The 27,760-nt window shown below is 38.0% G+C and overlaps 1 protein-coding gene across 1 annotated transcript in view; it reads right to left on the bottom strand.

The window, feature by feature from the left end:
- Positions 1-2,040: 2,040 nt before the first annotated feature.
- grk5l (G protein-coupled receptor kinase 5 like) overlaps positions 2,041-27,760 on the bottom strand; it is a 34,737-nt gene continuing 9,017 nt past the window's right edge. The window contains exons 2-16 of the mRNA XM_024276205.2: positions 16,774-16,869; positions 16,576-16,688; positions 10,685-10,762; positions 8,957-9,054; positions 8,760-8,852; positions 7,370-7,433; positions 7,149-7,289; positions 6,883-7,073; positions 6,761-6,798; positions 6,562-6,651; positions 6,275-6,483; positions 6,053-6,190; positions 4,514-4,651; positions 4,259-4,390; positions 2,041-4,172 (exon numbers count right to left, since the gene is read on the bottom strand). Of these exons, the coding sequence (XP_024131973.1) occupies positions 4,089-4,172; positions 4,259-4,390; positions 4,514-4,651; positions 6,053-6,190; positions 6,275-6,483; positions 6,562-6,651; positions 6,761-6,798; positions 6,883-7,073; positions 7,149-7,289; positions 7,370-7,433; positions 8,760-8,852; positions 8,957-9,054; positions 10,685-10,762; positions 16,576-16,688; positions 16,774-16,869 (1,703 nt within the window). The 3' untranslated portion in view covers positions 2,041-4,088. The remainder of the gene's footprint in view (positions 4,173-4,258; positions 4,391-4,513; positions 4,652-6,052; positions 6,191-6,274; positions 6,484-6,561; positions 6,652-6,760; positions 6,799-6,882; positions 7,074-7,148; positions 7,290-7,369; positions 7,434-8,759; positions 8,853-8,956; positions 9,055-10,684; positions 10,763-16,575; positions 16,689-16,773; positions 16,870-27,760) is intronic.

Here is a 27,760-nt window from a genome sequence, read left to right as displayed (position 1 = left end):
TTTCTTAAAGGCTAAAGTAAGTCCATGCGGCTCTTTTAGGTTTTGATCAATATATGATGGGCCCAAATGGCTCTTTTACTGTAGAAGGTTGCCGATCCCTAATATATACCATAAGATACTAAGCAAAGAGATGATGCTCAATTCAGAAATAACAGTTCATAGCTTTGATGTGAAAATAGATCCATTGATGATTGATGTTGAGTTCATGACTGTTACTTTTGTTACACTTTTATCAGTTTAGAAATTTTGTCTCCAAATATGTATAATCTGCAACCTTAATCGCTAAAAGAGTCATTTGGACCAGGTTCTTACGGACCAAAACTCAATGAGTGCCGCAACGTTTCATCTCAGAGTTAGAAAAATACACTTTATTAATACTTTAATAAATACTTTATTAATGCTTTGTGTCAATTAAGCCATTCATTTATAAAAAAAATATAGCTTTAAACGCAATTTAGTTTTTCCATAAATAACAAATTTTACTTATTTCACTTTTGACAATAACACATTCAAGTTCCTTTCAGTATAAAACACATCCTGTGTTTAATCAGATTCTCCAGCTGCAGCAGATTTACTTTAATTAAAATGCAAGAAACAAGATTTTCTATTATTATGAATTCTGTGTTCCTTCATCTTTTTCTTCTTTTACTAGTAAATAAAAGCATAACATTAATGTAGAATCCAAATCATTTTAAAATCTATATATGTAAAGACAATAAGATAATGTCACTGATTATAAACCACTCTGACAATAGATTTTTACAATCATTTTAATCACTAAGGTCTATCTGACATGTAAAAAATCTAAGCATAAATGAAATAGTTAATTAATTAGATAAGCTTGAAGTTTTTTCAAAGTCAAAGAGCCACAATGAAGGATTAAAAGAGCTGCATGTGGGTCTGGATCCTCAGCTTGTAATTTACAAATAACCAAAAATGACATTGATGTTTTTTAGCGTACAAAATTCATGAAAAACAATTGAGGAAACAGCTTTTTTCCCTAAAAACCATAATGTATTTTATATCCCTAAAGATTAATAAAAACAAATACTAAAAAAAAAAAAATAAACACTTGATTTTAGCATAATTTATGCATGAGATGATTAAATATAGTAATTTCTGAATTTTGGCAAAAAATGAAGATCTGAGCTTTGGTCCATGTAATGTTCGATGCCAATGTATGCAGATGATAACTGAACCAGTATGCTTTTTTATTCAAATCTGAGAGTTTTATTGTAACATAATTATACTGTTTTATGTACTATTATTTTTTAGAAATAGCTTCCTGTTGGCCAGGACTCCCTTGGAAAAAGGTTTTTAATCTCAACGGGACCATCCTGGTTAAATAAAGGTTTAATAGAATAAATAAAAAATAAAATTTCAAAAATTAGAAATGTGGAAAAATAGAAGAATTATGTTTAATATCGTATGCATTGTAATATTAAGTTTTTTTTTGTTGCATAAAAGTATTTTATCAATTTCAAAACTGCCGTCACCCTTAAAGGCCACACTTATACTAAAATATAAATTTACTGCACCTAAATTGTTCTAATAAACACTGAGAGTAATAATAAAATTAATGAAATTATAGAAAATGACATTAAGTATGACCAAAAAGTTATTCTGTGCCATAAATGTTGAGCAAAAACACAACACAAGTTTAAAAAAAGGACATAAAAAGAATCAAATCAAGCTTAACTAGTTTAAAAATGTAAACGAATTCCCTAAAATTAATAAACAGAAACGCACATTTTCAAGAAAAATGGTTACCAAACTCAAGCATTTAGAAAACAGAAAAATAGCTCACACAAAATGATGAACTTAAACCGAGACCCCAAAATACAAACATAAATAATCAACAGAGATAAACATAATTTATGTATATATTGTTTGTTTATTTAAAGATTTATTTTTTGTTTTCTGTCCTAATAAATTTGTGTTGTACTCCATTCCTGTGTGATAAGAGCAAACAAAGTGACTTAAGCCGCCACGTCTGAGTTAAAGTATCCGATCCACAGAAAACAAAGAGACCAACAACTGTTGAGTATTCAAACTATAGTACAGAGTTTATTGGGATTTGAATGACACAGTGGGTTTGGCTTTCACATGCACTCAGCACTTTGCTGTACATCACATTAAGAAGGAAAATTCCCTCATGGAATCCCTGCGCTCCATGTTTTTCCTCGTTCATCCCTTAACTTCCAACAAACCGTGTGAGGCCGTGTGCATTTGTGTTCCCCAGCGAAGCAAACAGAGCTTAACAAAAAGAGAAAGAGAAAAAAAAGTGCTGATAGCTTTGTGGGCAACTGTTTCGGAGATCATGCTAGCAAGGAGGCACTTCAGTCTGAACCAGGTTTTTTTTATATATATATCAAGTATGCAAATAAAGGAAAACAAAAAAAGAAAGGCTTAGATTGTAAGGATGTTTAAAATTACTGCATGAAACAGTGTTTGCTTTCTCGAATAGGGAAGAGACCACATTCTTAAAACAAGCAGAAGAAGCTCAGGGCTTCCTCTCTTCGAGTTGGCTGTGCTGCTGCGAGAAGAAGGCCACGTCTTTGTGTGGAGATCTTTCAGGGTCTTCCTCTCCTCTTCCTCAGCTCCGAGGTGAAGGAGGCGGACTCGGATAATATACACCTTCCATACAGCTATTGTGGCTTTGATTACAGTTGGGCAAAAAGAATTAGAAATAAAACAAACTAGAGGAAGACCCTTGAGACTTGTGAGGCATTTTGAAGAGCACATTAAAAGGTAGACGTGTGGCGGGGCAAAAATATACAAAACCTCTGCATGGAAACATCAGGAACTGTGCAGCAAGATCTTTTACATGGAAGAGGCATCGGATAAGAAGAACACTTTCGTTTTGGATGTAGAAAACAAGCGGCTTGTGACAGCATCAGTACAACAATGTGCCTTAATGATCAGAGGTAAAACATTTTCATTTGGTAACCAAACAGCATGACATTATTTGAAAACTGTGCAACTTGTAAGTCAGGCTGAGTGCATGTGTTCCCTTCCACTCCACCGGGACTGTGGAAAAAAAAAAAAAAACTTCCGTTTCTGTACACTATATTAATTAGGTTTCAAACTTCACATAATGTCAAATATAAAGTGACTCTGTAAACCAAGGGACAGGTTCGAGTATAAGATGGTAACGTCAGTGGAATGAGGTATGCAGAAGCAAAAGGGATACAGCTGTCCATACTTAGACTTGTCCATGCAATCAAAACACAACACAATTCTCACAATTCTGAGTGTGTGTGCGTCTATCTGATTGTGTATGCATGAGTGCTTTAAGCAGTATGATATGTCTGCAGGCTCATATGTAGAGAGTGTATAAAAGGGATCACACATTCTGATCCTCCTGTGGTTCTACACAACAGCTAAAAACCTTCAAAAACTAACAATTCAACATGACAACAGTATCACAAAACTAAAATTGCAATCTTTGGCCTGAGTGTACGCAAGGCAATGTACATTATGCGCTGAGGTTGTCGTGGTGATGTGTTCTGAATGTTTAGGAGTGAACCGAGGTCAGGGCAGTGGCACACAGAGAAAGAAGAAGTTAAGAGTGCGCAGATGGAGAGACGGAGAAGATGCAGGATAAAAGGATGAAACGGATGAGATAATGGCAAGAAGGAAAGAAAGAAAGAAAGAGAGTCCTCTTCTGTGGGAAAAAAAAGCAAAAAATATTCACCAAGACCCCCCCAACTTTAATTCCCCATGGTGGTCTTTAATATACAGTGGATGCCCTGAATTTCAGCGTGTTTTCTATCTTCTTTCTGTTTTCCTCAACATCAGTGGCTATGTTCTACAGTCCAACAGTCCTGAGGGTAAGTAAGGTTTGTTAGAATATTTCCAAAAACGTCTCTGCAACATTACACATCCTACTACAGATGCCCGGGGTCTCAGGGCACAGTCACCCCCACCCAAACCCACCCCATCCCTCCTAAAGGGCTGACCATTCAGGCCTTCGGATAGGCAGTCTCCAGCTGCTGGTAGAGCCCCAGCGGTGGACCAATCAGCAGCGGGAAAGCCCTTTCGAGATCAAATCCTTGTACGTGGCCCCCCACATCACCACCGCACCACTAGGGGGCAGAGTTGGACATTGAGTCCACAGAGTTGACGCTGGAAGACTGCACTCGGCTGTTGGAAATGGACACCTCTGGGTGCTGCAGTGAATTAGAGGAGAGAAGAAAGTTGTGCGTGGGTTACAACGGAAACACGGGTTTGTCTGCATCACCGCGCGCTCCCTTACATGCCTCCTGAAGATCCTGTCCAGCAGGCTGCGTCTGGGGGGCTCGGGCGGCTGATTCCAGTCCAGATCTGGGGGTCTTGTCCCTTGAGGCCCAAACACATTCAAATCTCTGAAACACTCCGTTTCTATCATCTAAATTAGAGGAGACGTGGAAACAGAAAAGAGGGACAAAAACAATGAGAAAACAGAGAAATTAATGAGCACTGCTCCAGTACACAGAATACACACAAAATATGTCATGTAACGTCCACTCACTTCATTCTGCCATGGGATGGAAACACTGCCAGTAGCAAATTTGGAGTAGAAGTCGTTGTCAGTTTGGTCCAAATTTACTCCCTTGACTGTTGAGAACTGTTCAATGTCCAAAACATCCTTACAGTACACTGCCCGAGGCTGAGAGAGGAGAACGACAGGACAAGTATGAGAGGAAACTCTTCAAAGAACTTGGAATGTTATTCTCTAGTATTTAAATCCACTGTTAAAGTATTCCTACAATCAATTAAGTTAGTTAGGTGATTTCAACTTTTTTTAAGGTGAGACATCTTGTTCATTTATTAGTGGTCGCGCTTGCCGACTCTGATTCATTCATGCCAGTAGAAATGTCTTGAAGTCTTCTAGCATTCTGTCTTTTCATGGTAATTTGCAACATCGTTATGGTTTTTTGCTGTCGCCCTGCAGAAAGTTGAGACACCACTCCTACTACTACTACTTTTTGCAAAAACTGTTCTTTAAGCTATTTGCAACTATTTGCTTGATTACTCTTTGGAATGATCTGGACTGACTTGAACAGTTATAACACCTTGGCTACTTTAGTTCATTAGGGAAATTATTTTAATGAATATATTCTTCTTTTGGATTTGTAACTATTAAATTATAACAAAATATTTAAAACACAAATATAGAGTAGGTTTAAATTCCTCCTCCCACAGTCCAAAAACATCATTCATAAGTTGATTGGATACTCTAAATTATCCCAAGGTGTGAGTGTGTATGGGAGAGACGTGTGGTATTCTCTCCAGGGTATACACCCAACGGACAGGCTCCAGCAACCTCATGACCCTAAAAGTAGGTTAAGAAGTTGGATGGATGGAATATCCAACACCTATTTCTGTAAGATTTGGTTTTTATTTTAGAGGGAATTTTATTCCTGCAAGTGTTTTAAATAAAGTTTTTTTTTTTTTTAACAAATGTGTTCCACAGTTCAGCATTCCTCAAACATGTGTAACCTAATAATTTATGTATCCTACCATTTAGTGTCAATACCTCTGTATCCTTGATCATTAGATGTTGAAGATCATTTTATTGTAAATAAATAGCAACATCAGAATTGATTATCTGAGTCTATCATAAATAAAGTCACATGGTATCCCATAAATTGTAAGAGAATTCAGGGGGAAAAAAAAGTGAGATTTATGTTTATGAACTCCAAATTCATTTATTTATGGAATTGAAAATATAGATCTGGGGCCTCAACCCTGTAGATAACAAAGAATATTTTGGCAGTAGTAGGAGTGCATGAGTTCTGCTAGAAATGCACTGCAGGACTTTTTAGATAAAGCAGCACATAGATCCACAAAAGTAGGGACTTTTGCATATAAGGGGAATATTTTAAGGCAAAAGAAAACAAGATTTGAGCTTCATAGCAGATAGAATCCTATCAAAATGGACAAAAATATGATTAGTTTAAATATAGGCTCTATTACAGTTAAGATAATAATACATTTAGTTTTATTTAGCAATAGCTTTTTAAGCACATTACAGATTTTTAGTGTACAGTGTGACAAAACCACTTACATCAGGCACAAAAGGAGGGTCCACAAACCCAGCTTCCATCCTCTTGAAGTTGATGCTTTTGAAGAATGAGTGGGCTTTCACGCCCTCTGCTCCATCCGACTTGCACCCCAGCCTCTGCTTAGGGTCCTTTGTGAGCAGCTGGCCAGAGAGAAGCAGAGATGAATCATCCTGTTATTCATCGCTCGCGTCTCTGTCTGCAAACACATTGCTGTCAAGCCTCACCATTCTACAGATCGCCTTGGCATCCTCTGTAAACTTGTCGCTATACTCCTCCTCTTCCTCCTGGACCCTTCTTTCCACCTCTTCCCGCTTCACCCGCTCTTTGCGAGCACGGAAGGGCGATCGGCCGGCAGTCATCTCATAAATGAGACAGCCAAGCCCCCACCAGTCAGGACTCATGGCATATTTTTCGTTGTTAATCACCTCTGGAGCTGTGTAGAAATCAAAATGTGTTACAATATGGAAGGTTACATGCATCTCAAATGGTCAAAAACATTAGTTTAGCTTACCCATGTAGCCTACTGTTCCCACTCTGCCTCGGATGAGTTCTCCTTCAGGCACTTTGATGGCGAGCCCAAGGTCTGAAATGCGGATGTGTCCTGCAGCACAACAGCAGCTGGTCATTCTCACTCCTCAACTAAAGGAGTCTTATGTTTTCATTGTGAGCAGAAATTGACAATAATCAGAAGTCTGAACTTCAAAACTCACCATTGTCATCTAATAGGATGTTCTCTGGTTTCAAATCTCTGGTGTTTAGAGAAAAAAACTACATCAGTTTATATGCAAAGGTGAAAAAAGTGATCAAAAGTGTTGGTCAAAACATAGTTAACCTGTAGACGATTGATTCTCTGTGCAAATGTGTGAGCCCACAGCAGATCTGAGCAGCATAAAACTGGACCCTGTTTTTCTCAAAGCCTGGTGTGCCCATGTTGTAGATGTGAAACTTAAGGTCTCCACCGTTCATGATGGTCAGTACCAGACACAGAGCGTCTTTGGTCTCATAGGCGTACGCCAAGCTCACCTTAAAAGAAAAAAAAACAGAGGGCTCAGTGATGCACAAGATGCTGCATCAAGTCACTCTTTGGCGTTCACTTACAACAAATCGACTGTTGACTTTCTCTAAAATCTGCTTCTCGTTGAGAGCCATGGCCTCCCCTTTCCTCTTCTTGATCCTCTTCTTCTCCAGTTTCTTGCAGGCGTACATCTTTCCTGTTGCTCTGACCTGGCAGGCACACACCTGCGAGGAGAGTGACAGAATTAACAAACCAATAGCATTAAACTACGGCTGAAAATTCTAGATGTCCTTGTGCCTCGTACCTCTCCGAACCCCCCCTTTCCCAGAACTCTGTACTGTCTGAACGTGTCTTTAGTGATGGGTTGCCTGATGGGACACAGACAGCAAAATCCATTAATAGAGACTTACAGGTTATTGATCAAGATGGAGATATTATCTGCGGAAGTCAATACTCTCCTGAGTTTCTTTCCTGTGGAGAAGGTGGGGCCTCTTGCATGTAATTTCCCTTCCCAGACAGATACAATCAAGGCAGCCTTGAAAGCCTGCTGCTCGCTCTTAATTGTCTTTAATGTTCAATCTACATGAAATATTTTCCTGTCTAGAGCGAGTACGCTTCCCTGAAACGGGACCATAAAAATGTCTCTTGTTTTTTGTGATTAGTTCTGATGTTAAGCTTTCAAATGTGTTTTTATAGATTTATAAATGTTTATCTTGACTGCTCATCCAACTGTGTAAATTATGATGCAAACATTTTATAAATAACTTCTATCAAAGTTGGAGGAAGAAGATATGAGATAAGGATCTGTTCCCTAAAAGCCCAACCTCAAGCAGATCCGAAAGTTTTCGAGTAAAGATGATGGCAAACTAAAATCAACCAACACTTCCTCTCATTTCACGTCTGTAATAAAGTAAATTGAAATGTTTTAGTACAACAATCTTATGATTATTTAAAATAAATCTTGTGCATGGATAGTTTTTCTACATCTGGGTATTACTTTGACACTAACTAAAGGACCATTTCCTTCAGTCATCGATAATAATAGGTTCTGGAGATGTAAAAGTAAGTATCAATGCTAAATAAAATGCTAAAACCAGCTGTAAAATCGTATATACAAAAGTATATCAGTAAATAGTTCATATATTTACTTTTTTAAACCTTAAAGCGACATTCCTGGAATCCTTGTACTAAACAAATGTGTATTTTCTCCCTTTGTGAGGTAAATTCAGAAGTTTGAATGTTCAGCATCCTCAGCTTGGTTCTGGGAAACTCTGATGGCTTCAGCCTGATATTCATCTTGACCTATGAACTCACACTAATTTATTTTTAAAACATGAAAAACCTTTGAGGTTCAGTTCCTAACAATCTCCTCTCCTTTGCAGAGTCGATGACGCACTAACATTTACATAGTTTTGCATTTCAGGCAAACTCGGGCATTGTGTAGATGTCTCCCCTGAGTTTGTTTAGGGTAAAGATCAGATTTGCATTGAAAAAAAGTTTTAATAAGTAAATAATACGCAAAATATTCAAAGGAAACACAATGAACTAAACACTTAAAACTTCACCTGACTCGTGATTCAATTGTAAAGCCATCAGTGTCGCACTAGAAGTACATTTACACTAGAACAATATTATTATAAATATTACATCACAACAGGATGAGAAAATTTAAAAAATAAATAAATGTAGTTTACCTCTCCAGCATTTTCCACTGCAGAAAGCGGTCGAAGTACATGCTTTTCTGGAAATCAACAAACGGAGCTCCGCTCAGGTAATCGTGGACGGCTCTGATTCAAAACACAAGACAGTCTGGGTAACCGAAGCATCTCCGTCCAAACAAGTTTCAAAAAGGAGGTCAAAATGAAGCAGGCGGGATGATTAAGACACTTACTTGAGGCAGGTGCTGAAGATCTCCCTACAGGGACTGAGCTCCAGGTTCTTTCTGCATTGCTCTGCAAAACCCTCTGCGATGTCCACTTTCTGAGGTGACTTCATCAACATGTAAGGAATTAGGCAAGGCAAGGCAAGGCAAGTTTATTTGTATAGCACATTTCATGTACAGAGACAATTCAAAGTGCTTTACATAAAACATTAAAAGAAACAATCAAAAGAAATAGTAAAAATGTCATTCATCATCATTCAAATCATTAAAATAAAATTAAAAGAAAGTAAAAAGATTTTAATTTAAAACAAGCATAGATAAAAAGTGCGGACGTAAACTTTTGAATACATATTAATCAAATGCAGCTGAGAACAGGTGAGTCTTTAACCTGGATTTAAATACACTGAGTGTTTCAGCAGATCTAATGTTTTCTGGAAGTCTGTTCCAGATCTGTGGAGCATAGAAGCTGAATGCAGCTTCTCCATGTTTAGTTCTGACTCTAGGAACTGATAAAAGACCGGATCCTGATGACCGGAGAGGTCTGGCTGGTACATACTGGGTCAGGAGGTCAGTCATGTATTTTGGTGCTAAACCATTCAAAGCTTTATAAACCAGTAACAGAACTTTAAAGTCTATCCTCTGACAGACAGGTAACCAGTGTAAAGACCTCAGAACTGGACTGATGTGGTCTACTTTCTTGGTCCTTGTGAGAACCCGAGCAGCAGAGTTCTGAATAAGCTGCAGTTTCCTGATGGATTTTTTTGGTAGTCCTGTAAAAACACTGTTACAGTAATCAAGTCGACTAAAGATGAAAGCATGCACTAGTTTCTCCAGGTCCTGCTTAGACATCAGATCTTTAATCCTTGAGATATTTTTGAGATGATAATAGGCTGATTTAGTGACTGCCTTAATGTGTTTATCAAAATGTAAGTCTGTCTATCACTACACCCAAGTTTCTGGCCTGGTTGGTAGTTTTTAGTTGAATAGATTGAAGCTCTGTGGTGATGTCCAACCTTTTTTCTTTAGCCCCAAAGACAATAACCTCAGTTTTGTTTTTGTTTAATTGAAGTGAATTGTGACACATCCATTCATTAATGTCCTCAATGCATTTACCAAGAGCCTGTACAGGGCCTCGGTCTCCTGGTGTCAGTCTAATATATATCTGTGTGTCATCTGCATAGCTATGGTAACTAATGTTGTTGTTCTTTATAACCTGGGCCAGTGGGAGCATGTAGATGTTAAATAGAAGTGGTCCCAGGATGGAGCCTTGGGGCACTCCACATGTAATTTCTATTGGCTCAGAAGTGAAGTTACCAATTGACACAAAATATTTCCTGTTTTCTAAGTACGTTTTGAACCAGTTTAGTACTTGCCCAGTGAGACCCACCCAGTTTTCCAGTCGTCTGAGTAGTATTGCGTGGTCGACTGTATCAAACGCAGCACTGAGATCCAGTAAAACTAGCACTGACATATTTCCACTGTCTGTATTCAAACGTATGTCATTAGTCACTTTGGTCAGAGCCGTTTCAGTGCTGTGGTTCTGTCTGAAGCCGGACTGGAATTAGACAAAGGTGCATAAATATAGATCAGAAGCGTTTCCTCCTACGTACCGAAAAAAAAACTGATCAAATTGTTTTGTCATAGATTTCAAAACCTTTGTAATATTCTTAGTTTTACTATTACATTACAGTGTCAAGTAAAACAGAAAGTGAAGCTATGTCAGAGAAGGAAACTTACTTGTTTTGTGAGAAAACTCTTGATAATTTCTTCTCCTCTGTTTTTTCTGTTTTCATCAGGCGTTACCTCATAGTCCTCCTGCATTAGAGAAAGATGGCATGATCAATATTTCAAGTTGCTTTTAATATCCTAAGGTTATGGAAATGTGTTTTATATCATTTTAAAGTCTAAGTAAATTCTAAGAAAGTCACTTTTTATGATTCCATAAAAAAAGGCATGTTTAATCATTTACTATAACCATTGTAAAACATTTATGAGGATTTTAAAGCTTCCAGCCTGCAGGAAGTAAGATAGATTTTTCATTCGCTGTTGAAAGTGCTTGTGCTACACGACACAAACAATTATTTTGGATTATTTTTTCCTTTTTTATCATAACATAATGTGCAATTTTCATTAAAGAAATTAGTTTTTTTTGTAACTAAGGTTCATTTTCAGTTTCAAAAATTGAAATAAATGCTAAAACAAAAATATTATTACTTTTATTATTAATATATAAATATAATATTACTATAATATAATTATTGATATCTGTGCCAAATAGGTTTCATTAACATTTATAAATCATTATTAGGGTTTGAATTGGCAAAAGTCTGGCAATACGATAAGTATCCCGATACGTCTCTCACAATATGTATCACGATATATTCTATGAAGGACAAGTATCGCCAAACAAAATATCGCAATATTTTACCAAATAAATTTTTTCCCAATACCACTAATCATTATTCATAGAATAAACCAGAAAATTTTTTTTTTCCAAAACCGGCTCTCTATATTTATATTTAATTAATTTAATATACCACCAAATATTTCAAGCCTAGCAATATTTTAGGTCTGGTTTACCAATTTTCTAAACAGCAAAATCATTTTAGATCAGTGAACGAAACACGGAAGGTTTAATGCATCCTCTAGTAGGTAGTTATTTGGAGTTTATAATAAATTTTCTTTGTCTTAAAAGCTGTTTGTATTGAAACATCTCCATGAAACAGTAAAACCAGCAAATGCAAAAATGCTCTCGTCATTTGAGGAAATACAGTAGCAGAGGCATGAAGTGTGTCATGTCTGCTTTGCGCTGTTGTCACAAGCTTGATCACTAAGAAGCTACGCTAAGAATCTAAAATGATAAGCCTTATTTTGTGTAGTTTGCTGCACAGTTTTTGCAAACTTATTTTCGTTTTGATGGATTTCACAGTGACGTATTCCACCAAAACACAAAGCCCCACACTGACCTCTAATAACTGAATGAGAGGTATAGACTGAAGTGGTTCTCTTCATCTGCATAAATCCAGCTGCTTTGAATAACCCAAACATGGTTAAAAAAAGAGCTGTCACACTGTCCCTCTGTGGCATTTTCATAAAGCAACACAAAATATTTACATTTAACCTGCAGAAATGTGTCAAATCATCCAGCTTTATTGAAATGATGAAGCCACTGCTGTTTGGTTGTGACAAGGCCACTTCACAAACACACCTCTTTGTCCTTTGTCTCAGTGTTTTGCCGTCAATCTCCCATTAACATACGCTGATCTTTGCTCAGCGTGGCTCATAGGTGGCCACTGAGGCACACAAGGATTTGACATTTTTAAGAGGCAACAACATCAAAACCTCTCTGACGTGTTTTGTTTCCCTTTCAACTTCTCGGGGGACGGGGAAGCAACATGGCGTCCACGCTGCATGCTGTCTCCACTCTATCTATTAGTGGGTTTTTTCCAGCATGGTCCCGTGTTGCTTGGCAACCACACAGTAAACACGGTGGGATTCCTTGAGGTCCTGGAGTGTCACAGTGTGTCACACCAGCGTCACCAGCTTTCTACAACAACACACACACACATTCAGAGATAAATGAACACACAAGCGCAGAGCTAAGAGGAAACACTGGACACTTTAGAGCTAAAGTCCAGTAGGAATCATAGAAAATAATGAATAGTTATCACAAATGCACATAAACTCAAAGCATAAAAACGCTTCCAGACATTTCCATTGTTAGAATAAAGCGTTTTGAAGAGGAGATCCTACTCTTTCATGATATAAGAGGAACCAGGTGCTTCTCCACTGTCCCAAAATCAGATGTTTCACTCATGGCTACAAGCATCAAGACTCCTTTGCATCGTCCATTTCTAACTGCACAGAACACAAATGTTATTTAACAGCTTTAAATACCATCTGCCTGGATGTCATCCCTCTCAGGTCTGGCTTATTAAGTGGAGTGTGTAATGTTCAACAAAGAGCAACTTCAGGGCTCGTCTGATGGAGTTGAAAGCAGAATTCCCTCTAGCATGTGCCTCTGTGGGAGTATGTATGTGAGTGGTTTCAACGAGGTGGACTTTCCACAGAGAGGGTTGTTAAAGGAGGGGAGGGGGTGGGGGGGGTAGGAAAGTGCCATGGTTGGGGAAACAATGCCGTCCTTTTTTGTCATGTTACATACATACACATTCTTGGAATGGACCTAAATGTGTCACATGGGAGATGTTGTCATCCAGACAGCAAGAAGGAGAACACGATGAGGGGGGTGAAAGCTGCAACACACTGGGAGGGCAGTCAGTTGACCTCGCTGGGGGACATGAAAGTTATACTCATTTTAAATCATTTAAACGGGCCTTCAAATTCCATCTTCATGTGGACAAAAAAAAAAAATAGAAGCGCAAATATTCCTGCATGTTCTTAAAAAACACACTGAGATTCCATCCATCTATCCATCTCATTGGCTCATTAGTACTGGTAAAAGTCTGACGATACGATACGTATTCCGATACGTGTCTCACGATACGTATCGCGATTTATTACAAGACTGGGTCAAAGAGGCTCAGTGTGCTGAGCTGCCAACTAGCGGTATGGGCAAAACAAAAGTAAGATACAGAAGGACACTCATAAATAATTTATTAAGTATCCTCTTGTCAACATTTAAAATCAATACAAGCATCGCCAAACAAAATATTGCGATATATCACCAAATCAATTTTCCCTGAATCCCAAATTCATAGATTAAACTAGAAAACGCAATTCATTTTCTAAAATCAGCTTTTTATGTTTAGATTTAATTTAGTATACCACAAAATACATAAAGTATAACCATATTTTAGATCTGTTTTTGCTCAGCAAAATTATTTTTGGCTGTTTATGAGATCTGGACTGAGAGACTCTTCCCCTTCGCGTCCCAAATAGGAAGTACCTGCTGGCTCTAAAAAGCCAAAATCCCATAGACTTCTACAGAGAAATAAGCAGTTATTAGTCATTATATTTGTAAGAATAACCCTTCTTGCTCTATCACTTGTTTTTGACATTTCTTTTTCATTATATTTTTTCAAGTAATTCAAGTTATAAACTTGTGCATAAAAATGTTCAAAATAATTGACAGTTTCTCCTGAGCCCGCTTTCAATGGAAGGACTTCCAACAAGCTCACTCCTGATAGGAGGGTAAAATGTCCCCTTGACAGACTTGGACCAATCACTGCTAACTGGCGTAATCTGGCTCCAACATGGCGGCATCCGTATTGCGAAAAAAATGGCGGCTAAATTCTTCATGTCATTGGAGCTGGAAATTAACCATTTTCTATGGATGACATCACACTCACTCAGTCCGGTTCTCACATACAGTCAAAGATTGATCCACTTTCTAAACCCACTCTCTCTTTTTCAGGGTTATAGAAGTGCTGGAGGCTACCCAGCTACTGACAGGTGAAGGTGGGGTAGACCTTGGACAGTTTGCCAGACTACTGCAGTGGAACAGAGACAATCAACCACACAGTCATATGCGCACAGGGACAACTGAGCTTCCCCAATTAAGCAATGAAGCATGTTTTGAGACTGTGGGAGGAAGCAGGAGCGCCTGGAGAAAACCCACGCATGCATGGGGAGATCACGCAAACTCCACACACAAACAACCCTGTCGGGATTTGAATTGGCCTTCTTAGAAGTGCTAACCACTACACCGCTGTGCAGCAGAACTGAGATTTAAGAAATAGAAAAACAAAATCTGATTGTATTGAACACTAAATGAGAGTTGCAATAACAGAACTATGCAGCAAAAAGGTTCTAGTCCAAGTTAAACTGATGGACGCCACACTTACCTAACAACAGACTGTTTTCTTGCTACCAAGTTAATGGCAAAAATTCCAGAAATTGCTCAAACTTCATGAATTTTTAGCAGCCCAAATGTAGACAGCAGAAAGCTGAAATCTTTTTTAAATTAATCTATATGAAAGTCACAAATACGTTCTCAAAAAGTAGCTTTACATCCTAAAACTTTTGTCCTTTTGGCTTTTCATCCCCTCCGACTGTACAGAGACAGGCAGGAGTGCATGTGAGTTGAAGTGCAATGAGGAAGTTGTAACACAAAGCTCTCTCTTTTCCTCTCAGTGCCATTTTTTCGTCTTTCCATCTCATTCAAGTTTATTTCCTGTATTTTTTTCATTCCTGTTAGACTGAAAAGTAGATTAAATGTAAGTCTCTGTTTGACAAGAGAACTCTGTTGAATTTACCTCCAATCTGGTAAAATCTGCATTGATCTATTTATTTTATGGTGTATTATCATTTTTGTTTTAACCCTTGAGTGTAGATCTTACTTAGTGAATCCCTTAATGAACTATTTTTTTTAAATTCATGTTTTATTGAATTTGTTGTAATGTTTTTCCTTTTCTTTTGCTTTTTTTATTCCTGTCTGCCTCTCACTTTTAAAGTTAATTCTTTTCACATCACAGAAAGGGATGTCAGCATTGGAAACAACTTTAATAAAACAAAATCCACAACATAAAGTTTAAAAAAATTCCTTGTCAGCAGAGATGGAATAGAGACGAAGAGAATGGACTGTGTTCCATGTTCACACTGTACCTTTATCTAATCCTCCTTCAGTTGTCCCTGATCCAACAAAAGCTCTCCTCAAACCAAATTAGCAGGTGTGTCAATTCCACATAGTTTGGTTGTCTCTATGAAGTGTTATGTCATGCAAATTTAAATGAAACCAAATGAGCAGCAACACCTGAGTTCACCTGCCTGTCCTGGTCTGACAACATCCTGTTTCTTAACGTCTTAAGGTGACCAGGTCAAGTTTTTTAACCAATCGTTAAGCATCGTCTAGTACACAAGGTTGTATAAATCTTATAGATTTTATACAATCTTTCTCAAAAATGAAATACTTTTCAGCTAATAGTTTACTAAGTCATTATATGTTGGTATAATCTGTTCTTAAAACAGTGTCAACATACTTAATTTACCAAAAAGAAGAACAAAAAGTGAGTGGCTGTGTCTTAGTTTAATTAAAGTTTTAGTTAGATTTAGAAATGTAGCATATACTTTGTAGAATTACTTTTTATTATTTTTTATTTACATCGACTTTTTTCATGTTTTCAATTTGTTAAGGATTACTGAACAGCATCATTTTACCACGGGGGAAAAATATATTAGCTAATAAAACTTGTTAAGTATAGTTTTATATTTTATAGTTTGAAATAATTTGATGGTACTTAACAACTAAAACTAACTTTTCCAAAAAGTTTTTTCGATATCATGTGAAATCCGGAGTATTAATTACCAAGATATTGAAATGCAGATCCCCATACATCAAAACTTTTGCATTAACTACTCTATTAAAGTATTGATTACAAATGATAAAAAGAAGAATTTATCAGTTATGATTATTTATTGTTATTGATATAAAATATTTTTTGCAAAAAAATAATCAGTATCGTATATAATTTTAAAGTGCGGTATTACCCAGGCAGGGGGTAAAAATGTACATCTAACTATCTGTGAGGCTAAATACTATGTAAATACTTTCAAATTAACAGTCTTAAATCAATAGGAAAGAGATGTAGGAAGAAAACAATCATTGAGGACAGAAGAGAGAGAAGGTTTTGTGTTCAGATTCACAGCAACATGTGCACATGTGTTGATACCATTGCGTCAAGCAGCTGGATGCATCTTTGCAGGCTGGGTTTGGTCTCACAGTACAGACGGAAGAGAAGCCGTCCAATGGGCTGTTTCTCACAGATGCTGTCATAGTCCTTCTCTGCAGTGATTAAAGACACACATTTTAGCATAAAGCATCTGGATGAAGAACAGGACAAAAATTCAATGCTGCAAGGCCCACGTACCAATAATTTTTCCCAGCTCAACACACTGACTTATGTGTGGAAAGCGAAGGATCTCTTTCCATTTTTTGCTTCTTCCTTTCCGCTTGCCTCCTCCACCTGCAGTTAAAAAAGAAACATGTAAATAAAAAGATTGTAATAGGAAGATGTTGTTAAAGTTTACTTTCAACACTGAGGCGCATTCGCAGTCCTAATGCCTTAAAGGAGGGGAAGAGGGTGGTGTGTGAGCACGCTCTTAGCTGAATGAAATCATAGTCTCAGGGTGTATATATAATTCATAGATTACGTCTCACTTCCTCTGTAAATCTTGCTACTCTCCACTGACTTTCTTCTGCATTCAGTTGCTTTTCTGAGAGTCTGGTTTTAATGTGTGTGTCTGTGCATGTGTGTGTCTTCACTCAGACAGAAATCCTGTTCCGAGCAGCTCAGTTCCCATGACTTTGCCAGTCTGGATTCCAACACTGATGCGCTGCCATTGAAAAATGTAATGACACACCAAATTACTAATATTGACATTATTTCCCTTAACGTGTATAATAATTAACCAAAGCTTGTTTTATTGATTTTAATTTTGTTATCCGTGTTAAAGTTTTGCTTGATTTGGTTAATGTTACTAAGATTTAAGCACAGCATGGAGTACTTTAATTTTCCCTTTTTTTTTTTACTCCTCCAGACTTTTCTGTTCGTCTCAGTTTTACATTCTCTATTCATGCTGCTCCAATGAAAAGAGAGGGATTTCCTTTAAACTGCTCCAATCAGTGGAAACTTGCAGCTTCTGGCTTGCTCCGTGTGAGAGACACTGGGAGCATGAGAGCGGGGAAAGCAACGAGAAGCATACATCTTTAACTAATAACCCAGGAATGTGAGAGGGGCTACGTCATGCAGGAGCCTCTGAGTAAAGCCTCAGCAGTTTTCCCATCAGTTCTGCTGTTCTCTTTGTGCTTTCCTCCACTGCTGCATGAAAAGCATTTTGAAAATCAAATATCCAAGACGCACAAGAAAAAGGATGTTTTAAATATGTTGCTATGATTTCATTAAACGACAATCAAAATGGCAGAAAGGTCTGAATTTGAGATGTTTCTGAGCGAACCATTTCCCCTCACCCCACTAAAATGACCTTGTTTTGATTTGGCACCTTCTGTAGGACATTCTGAACCCCTGATGTCAGAAAATCACAGACTGTGATAAACCATACAGGCCATAGGGAGGATGTTAATCATGCAGCAGGCTTGTTTGTTTCAGCACTCACAAGAGGAAACTCATAAGTGTTTCTGCCTCACTGCTCAGCACTACAATTTCTTGTATTTCCAAGATGCTCAACGAGTTTTTTTTTTCTTTCTGAGAAGAATATAAATTATGTCTTGCAGACCAGTATTTCTCAATCCTGGACGTTGGGGAAAAGTGTCTTGTATGGCGTCCGTGATGCCCTGCTTGAACACACCTGATCCAGCTCATCGTCCAGCTCTGCAGAAGCCTGATAATGGCGGTCATTAGGAGGCAGGTGTGTTTGAGCAGGGTAGGATCTAAAAAAATGCAGCTTCCTGAGGAAACAACACTGTTGTAAACTCCTATTTTTATTCATTTCGAAGTGGATGCAGTTTGTTTTTACTAAAAAGAAATTTGGTTGTAAATGTTTTGTGTCACAAAGGACAGTTTTATGAAAAATGTTAAAGTTAGATGTGCCACAAAGCTGCTTAAACATAAGCTAAGAAAAAAAAATGTCTTGTCAATGTAAGTGGTTCTGTGCTTTGGTTCTGCCTTGAAATTATTTTGGAAAAAAAACAGACATAACTTTCCATTATTGTGCAACAAGATTCACATTTCTACCCTGGCTGGTCCTCAAAACATACCCTCCTGTTTGTGTTCAAAACAATGAAATTTCCATGTCCTACCTGCAGCTCATTATCTGGATCAGATGTGTTTAGTAAATCAAAACCTTGAAATACCTGATCCAGCCAATTAGGAGTGAGAGGGGTAGGAATAGCTTAAAAAAAAGGCTCTAGGAACAAAACGTGCGTCCAGTGAGCGTGCTTTGAAAGTTAAACCAGTTGAAATTTGACCATTCAGGGACTCTGATTTGGTAGTAACAGTGGATAGTAATAGATGGGATCTCTTTTTTGCTCATGGGAGCTTCAACCGTTTGAAAATTGATCATAAAGCAGAAATTATTATTTGAACCAAGTGTTTCGTAAATTGGGATAGAGCTGTGAGAGGAAAAACCTGGAGCAAGAATCACAAGATTTGCTCCACTTTGGCAGCTTCTTCCAATTATTTTGTTTATTAAGTTCACCAAAAGAGGAGACATAGCTTCGATATTGGTTTCATCCAAAACTGCTTGTATTTGAAACAAGTAAATCTAAAAAAAAAAAAATAGTAAGTGTGAAAATAAAAAAATATGCAGTTTTTTTTCTTTTAGCAAACAAAAAGATCATAAGATAAATGTTACTTTCATCATAGCTCAAAGGTATTTCAACTGTTTTCTAATGTCAAATTTAATGTCACAGAGTCTATCGAACACAGAGTGGTGCTATATCACACAAAGAAAGATGAACTAAGCCTGTAATAATGACTGAAATCAGAAAATCACTTGAGACAATTATTAACTTTCTACAACTGCCCTTCATCAACACTACTGTGGACCAAACAAGCTATAAACACTCCCACTTCCTTATTCATGCAGGCGTTGTTCTCTGAAAAGCGTTAATGTGTAGAGGTACAAGACGTCAGCATATTTTCCTTTGTGCTACGATCATTTTATCTGTTTTAGCAAAAACACAATGTTTGCCAAAAAGCACAGAAGCAAGGGATAGAGAAGGTCATCTCCCATGGGGGCCACTTAACTAAAAATGAAAGCACTTGTGCTACTGTGAAGGGATCTGCGCACGAACGTGTCCACCAAACGGCAACTGACGGCGCAGATTTCCTGCAAAGGGTCAACGCTATGTCAACTAATTGTGCCAAAGATTGGCTCTCCACCCAGGCATTCAAATCCTACACAATGCTTAGACAACAAAAAATAAAGTAGAGCGTCCTTTTTCTGTCCGTGTCCTGTTTTCTTTTCCTCTCCCTGCTTTAAAGACATATTTTTCTCCATCTTCTCTCAAACTTCTTGTCTGCTCATTCATACTTTTTCACACTCTTGTGGTCCACAGCATTTTTTAAAAGGGAAAAGTATTTTTCCGAGATTACAAAGGGTAGATAAATAGGACACCATGATTACTGCTTCTTGAGGAAATCCCCATTCTGTGCAGCTATTAAATCTCAACCCTCAGTTCAAGCAAAACAAGAAACCGATGAATAAAAAGACTATTACAGAAAAATAACCTTGAACAAATAGCTAATTCATCTTTGCTTTGTTGTTTTGCAATTTTAGTTTAATTGACTTTTGTAATTATCACTACGCATGGCAACACTAAACCACTCCGATCCTCTTTTGAACTATTTTAAAAGGGTTCCCAGTGGAATTTTAATTTAAAAAAGTGTCATTTTCTAGGAAAATTTCTGCAGAGCAGCATGAGCTCATTAGAAATTCACCTCTGTTCGTAAAGAGTAAGCCCATCCCATTTCCCATCATCCATCTGCTCACATTCTCTCCAGCTATCTTACAGCTCCTCACAACCCCAACCTAACATTCCCTGTGCAACAAAAATGGTGAGCAATATTGGAGCACTTTTAAACTAGATGCCAGGAAAGACATTTTCAATTTTTATGCAAGTGGATGCATCAAAACAGAGCAAAACAGGGAGCTTGTGGTCCAACATTTGTAGCGCCTACGTCACTGTTACAAACTTTTTGCAATGGATTTTTATTGTCTAATCTTGATTCACAGCAATTTGAATGAAGAAATACTCAGAAATGCAATTTTAAGCTTAATTTTCTCTATATTTTCATTTAAGTGGATCTTAAAGATAAAATAAAAATATGCAACAAAGAGGTTCAGAAATCACCTCTAAGACCTCTCTTTTACATTGATCTGAAGAAAGAGTTTCAAAATCAAGTAAACTACCCACATATCAATTTTGGGGACAAATAATATTATTTTTGCTATTTAAACTAACTTACCTGATATCTAAACATCGTTAGTAAATTTTCAAGTGCAATCAATGCTGCATTTTCCCTCCTTCACTGTCATCTACTGACTTGTGAAGATCCATCATCTAGCTTAGTAAGACCCTCCAAACTAACTATGTAGCCACAAGGTGGCCTGAGTCTGGGTCTCCCTGTGCCAGTCCCTAGCCTGGATAAAATACAGGGTTGTGTCAGAAAGGTAATCTGAAGTAAAAAAGATCACTGCCAAACCACTTGTTAGTGAAAGCTGATTTTAAGTGGCAACCCCTGAAGGGATATATGCCAGGGGTCTCCAAAGTCAGTCCTCGAGGGCCGGTGTCCTACATGTTTTAGAATCCAACCTGCAATTGAAGCTCCCTATTGGTCAAACCCAGCTGATCCATGTAATCACCAGCAGATAAGGCAGGGTTTCTGGAAAACCAGCAGGAGGTCAGCCCTCGAGGCCGGACTTTGGACACCCTGACATATGCTGAAAGGTCAGATCTTTGCTGGTCACCTTTATGGTCTCTTCTGCTGTGTTTCAGGTATGTTGGGTTTTGGGGTTATGGAAGAAGTACTAGTTAACAAACCCTCCTTCCGCTGTGATTTTGAATTATATTCACAACACTGTCTTAATACATTGGTAAGCACTGAAATTTTATTAATCCTTTTGTCTTATATAGGCTTAAATCTACATATTTGACTGTATGTACACGTATTGTGTAACAAGTAGGGGAGACCAGGGTTGGTTATTACAATGACGTAATGTTTACAACATGGTTAAAACAGCGAGTACGGCTGAAAATACGTTTTATTTTTGCAAAAATGTACCAGATGTACTTTACACTTGCTTGCATAATTTCAGTTTAGGTTGTTATTAGCCTCAGCTTCACCAAAAAGTGCTCCGGCTCATCTCCGGTGTCTGACAAAAATTTGAAGCTAACGAAACAGATATGGAGTGCCACAGAGGTCGGACCGGACTGGATGCAGTGAGTGCTTCTTGCACTTTTTAAGTTACATAGAGACCCCAGTATCCAGATCAGGGCCGGACCTGATGGAGTGTAAGTGCGTGTTCTGCTGAGTCTACCTTTTTGCATTATTGCTTTGTAATTTGTGACATTAACATTTTAAAGAAACCTATGAAAATCTCACTGGATGAAGTGGTCCATAAGTGTATAATTCATGTCAATATCTGCATGTTTATGAATGGGAGAGTAAAATGTGGACCTGCCTGATCTAAGAAGTTACTCCAAAGCCAAAGACAGAATCAGTGCCAAAATATACCGCTCAAACATTGCTAACTTAATGTAGACATTTTTAATTAGTTTGGTAAATTTAGTGTTGTAGTGTCAGCTCTAACTTTATAGGACAAGAAAACAGTTTTAGGTTGACATTTTTCTCTAAAAAAAAAATAATAATGAGCACACACAATGACCTGTACGTTGTCACATTTTCAATTTCTAATTATTGAATTATCACCTCTCACCGTCACAACTTTTGTCAAGAGTTTGACTGTCCTACACATGTGCATTTTCTTCAAACAACACAATTATCCTAAATTAAATTTTTGTCACAGTCTCTTATCACTATGTTCTGTTATACACAGTTATAGGTTTATTCCAGGGAAAATTACACAAATTACAATATGCAAACAAACCTGACCACACTTATATAAACAAATGCATTAAGTATAACCATAAAATATGTTAATAAATCCCCAAATACATGATGTGTCTCGGACATCTGGCTATAACAGGATATTTCCGGTTCGGGTTTAATTTCTCATATTCATGGTCTTCCGATAACACAAAGGCTAAGAGTTCAAAATAGTTTAACTAATGTGTTGTGTGCATGTTGCATTGCCGCTGTGAATGTGAAAGGGCATGGAAATGACTCTGGGAGGAAATGAGGAAAAAAAAACATTTCAGGGAAGTTTACTAAAGCATTAGTTAAACCAACATCAAGGGAAAGAATGCAGCTTCTTAATCTTTAACATTCAAAACTAGGATTTATAAAACCACAAATGTGCTTGCAGTTGTGTGTCTTTACTGAGCTGTTCTCCCTCTCCCAAAGTCTGGAACTTACACTTGAACTGAAATATGTGCAGCACTTGAGATTCGCTTCACACAGGAACTTGTCGGCGTAGTTTGTTCCATGCGGGCAGTGTGGTCGCCACCCCTTATTTATGTTTCTCCTTAGCAGCTCTGACATCATCAGGGCATGTCAAGTGTAGAAAATTAAGGTCAAACGGGGAACAACATCCGACTGGAAGAACACCAGGGGGTTACCGGCATCCCAAACATCTGTGTGTGTCTGTGCGCACGCAAGTGTCTTCACTGTGACCTCTCTCAAAGCAATGTCCTCATGCTCAATTTAACCAGCACAAGCTGTCCTGGAGGACCCATCTATCCACACGTTCAAAAACGTCAGTGCTGGGCTGCGAGCTTCCTATGAGTTGATGCACAAGAGAAACCAACCTGTTAATCGCCTCACCACACCTTAAAGTTTTACCCCAAACGGTAGATCTGCTGCGGTCAATGGGTGAAAACCACATCCTGAGTCACGTGTGCATGTGGAAAACAGTAAAACCCTCTGCAGCAAATTGTCATATGAGCGTGCAGGCAGACGCATACCGGGGAGGGCTTTTGAGCCATCCCTTACACCTACACTGTGCAAAAATAGAAGAAGATTCTGCTAGATTTCTCCAGTTCTTCACTCTCATCTCCTGACTGAACTGACCCTCATTGCTAACAAAGAAGCGATCCCTTCATGATTATCCAACTCTCGCTTATTCTCACATCACCTCCTTTGTCTGAGCTGTTAAATGTCGGCCTCACAGTTGAGTCATACTGTAGTGGTCAGCGAGGTACCAACACCAGACAGACGAGCCAAATCCACCCGCTGCTTCAAATGTCTTAGCTTTTCCTAAACTCCTTTTTTCCTCCTTCTTTTTTTTTAACTGCTTTGCCCTTATACTACATTTGCATGAGAATCTCAGGTAAATGCTACAAATGCAAAGTAAGCTCAGAACCAAGCGACTTATCACGAAAAAAATAAACATTTGCACTGGCACTTGTTAACATCCCCTTCCTGCTTTTCGAATGTTCATCTTGACTGTTTAGAAATTTCTTTATCACAAGAGACATCTTGCTGGCAAAACTCTAAGCATCCCACAGTCGCACAAGGACAACTTCCCAGTTTGTGGCTTTCATGGGCCAAGCAGCTTTTACTGAGTAAAGGCTCGGAAAATATCTTTATTTAAATGCCAACAAAAAAGGAAACATAGCACTTTGCATAAGGTGAATAAATAAGCTTACAATAGCAACACCAGCACAGGTAAATATTTTAACAGATAAAAATGACAATAAAACTCAGTTTAAAAATGTAAAAAGTTAAAAATTAAAGCCAGGATTGGTTTGAAGTTCAATTTAAAGATCCACCCCAATGAAAATCGTGTTTTTGGTGTTTTTAACGCATTCTTGCAAATGTTTTCTCATGATGGAGGCCATGTATAAAATCATTTTGGATTAAAACTATGAACATTTCTTTAAATTGTGATGGATCAGAAGCACATAAAAGCCAGTGGTTTGAAAAAGCTTGTTTGTGAGAAACTGTTAAGTCTCCTGTCTGTTAAAATTTTAAATCCTCAGTTTGCAGACAAATAGATCCATTAACATCTTTATTTTCATTTTCTTAGCTGCCATCTGTATAACTAGACGACTCCAATATTGCCAGCCGTTTTTTTGCTGTGCTAATGTTAGCTTGTGCTTACAAGGGGCTGTAAGCTAATGGGAGATTGTGGTGTAAACAAAGGCATGCTGGGATTTCGACTAACTTCAGTGCCACAATTCAAAAGGTGAATTTCTAATGAGCTACTGCCAATTTGTACAGAAAATAAGTAAAAGAAAACGGCACAGGTTTTTTGAGTTTAGCTAAAAACAGCATAACCACAATTTATGACTATTGGGAACGATTTTACAACAGGAAAAAAATTATTTGGAGGGGTACTTTTGACAAACGAAAACCTTTTTTTTCTGAAATTGTTCTTTTAAACTTTTTGCTGAAAAACATAGTTATTGCATTAAGACTACCAGAATATTGCATAAAAATGCAACAGATTTGTTATAGGAATATCAAAAACAAGATGAAAGTACAATTTTGTACCGACTAATAATTTAATAGAAATCAATGCAAAAGCCAATGAAAAAACAAACTGCTGCCTTTAAATGACAGTTAGTTTGGACTTCAGCTCAGTCATCACATGTGTGGTCGGTGTGCCACAGGAAACTGTAGGAAACATTGTCCAGACCGGAGCAGCAGGGGAACTCTATAGCAGGAAGACTCTCTTTGTTGACCTGTTCCAACATGATGTCATGTCGGAGCCTTTGTCCAGCCACCTTATTATTGCTCTCCTCAATGAGGCTCCCCGTCCACGTCTTCCTCATTACCAACATTATACCAACGGACGATCGGGCGGCAGCATCTGCTAACAAGCTCAAACCAAACATCTGTGACGTGTACAGCATTCACCTGGAGATAGTAGACCATTCTTCTGGTGGCTGTGGCAGACGGATCACATGCTGATCCGCTGAGTGAAGGGCCATAAAATCAAAATCAGTCACGGACAATAAATGAGATCTTATCTTTTGTATTGATAATAGCGTAAAGCTGTGTCCCATGACTCGGTGTGTTGCGCTAATGACAAAAAAACAACTGTGCTGTGACAATGTGCTTGAAACGACACACTCAACGTGAAAACTAACCATAGTCTCTTAAATGTGACATTTGCACACAGCTTTAAAGAAAAACAGCACAGCTGTGTCTGTTTTCCTGCCTTTATGTCCTTGTAAACATTGCGGCTAAAAATAGTGCCCAGCTCAAGGGCAGCAGCAATGTGTTAATACAAAGCGAAGTGGTCAAACCAGTTCGTGACCTCAGAGCTGGTGAGCTGCGGCAGTATCTTTGTTCGTCTGTAAATGATACCCGGCGTGAAAACTTGCATGCAAGGGCAGAAATGTCCCAACAGCAGGCAAAAAGCGGGGTATGTTTCCTTCCATGGAGGAGTCAGGTGCCACAAGTTTCCTGCTCTATAAATATACTAAATATGGAATGTGGAAGGAGGGGGGGGCAAGACTGATCAAAGGACCACACACAGCACTGGGCATGCTGGGTAATATATGCTGTTTGCTCATCCATGAAGATCCAGGAGGACAGATCATAGTCCACATGAGGCACGAAGGGACGTTCTTTGATCCAACAACAGTCTTGGTACACTTTCATAAATGCTATGAGGAATGGAGGGGATTATCCAACAAGTCACGGAAGTTCAACCTCTATCTTTTTTTTTTTTTCCTGCAGTCTCATAACAAGTGAACAAACATTGACAAAAAGTGGCTGAAATAAAAAGTGCTGACTTATCAAGCTGACGGGACACGTGGTACTTCGCGTATAGTGTGCTCCCAAATGCAGATGCACACAAACCGAACAAAATAAATCCCTCATGCAAACAGGAATAAAGTGATTATGGGTTAAGTAAAGCTCTCTTTATCTTCCCTACTTGTTTACTTTTTGCCCCCACCCAGGCTCAAAATAACAAGCAGATTATGAGGATTTTTTTTGGCTGATCTAGTTTTACATTAACTCTAATTTGACCATGCATTAACCCGGGTGTCCAAACTTTATACACAAAAAATGTTGTGATGCGAAAGTGTTTTGTGTAAGAAGAACCATTCAGCCTGCATTATTTGAACTATTTTAATAACGTTAAATGCAAATTAAAAAAAAATAATGCAATGGGATACTTTTCATTTGTTCACATTGAGAAGAATTATATCTAAATACATTTTTAGCCAATTTACTGTGAGTTTCATAGAGAAAGTCTGTCTAATAAAAAAAAAAAAAACTCATAACATCAAATCTGAGTTCGTATGAAGTGTTGAAAGTGATTTCACTATGAAATGCTCGTTTTAAACTTCTAAATTTAAATGATATGAACAGGAAAATAACACAAATATATAGTACAACCGTTGGGGTTTTTTGAGTACAGAAACACATTTCCTCATTTGGCCCTCAAGGCTCTGAAGGTCAACTAACCACAGGTTGTTGACACAGATTTACAGTGGCTTATTGTGCCAATCACAATCAAGAAATCATAGCTCTTAAAAATTCTGGGGGACAGATATCAATTTCATCACAGGAGCTGTGAGTTGGCAGAAATTTAAATAAGGTTTTGGACATGAATACCTTAACCCTTTGAAGAACTTCCTGAAAAACTCAAAAAAAAAAACCCAACAAAAACATATTTTCTGCCCCAACGAGTTCCTTAATGATATTTAAGGACTTTTTTATTTTACCAAAAACTTTCAGCATTTCAGATAAGTAATGGTTAATTTATAACACAATGCTCAGTAATGGAAGCTGTTCTGTAAAATCATATTCTGATTTTAGGGCTACAGATTTCTAAGCATTCTCTGGGTGTAATCAGGTTTACTCAGCAGATTTGCTTGTTTTTCAGATGTAAAGATTAATAAATGTAGGTGGTAATAAGGATTGACAGCCTATTAACAACATTCTGGAGAGCAGGTAATTGCAGATGATGAAACACCAAGGTGCCATGATGGCTATTTGATCAAGGAGTTGAAAGCGCATTCTGGTGTGAAGCTTCCAGGCGGTCCACACTGGAAGAGCAGACCAAGCCAAACAGCTTCGGCAGCTGGTTATAGAAGAACATAGTTGCATAAAGTTGAAAATGGTTATGACAACTACATATCCACAGCATGTTTTCGATCAGAGCCTTGCCTACATCTTCTCATGTCCAAGCACCCGCACCTGAAACTGATGAAACTGAGGGCAGGCACCTGGACCACACCCACGTGGCCCAGGGCCATAACAACAACTATTTATATTACTGGTTGTCATAAAATACTTGAATTTAGCCTATACT

Source organism: Oryzias melastigma, linkage group LG9, assembly GCF_002922805.2.
Source record: "Oryzias melastigma strain HK-1 linkage group LG9, ASM292280v2, whole genome shotgun sequence".
Classification (NCBI taxonomy): Eukaryota; Metazoa; Chordata; class Actinopteri; order Beloniformes; family Adrianichthyidae; genus Oryzias; species Oryzias melastigma.
Note: the sequence above shows the minus strand (reverse complement) of the source record. Positions and strands in the feature narration are given on the sequence as shown.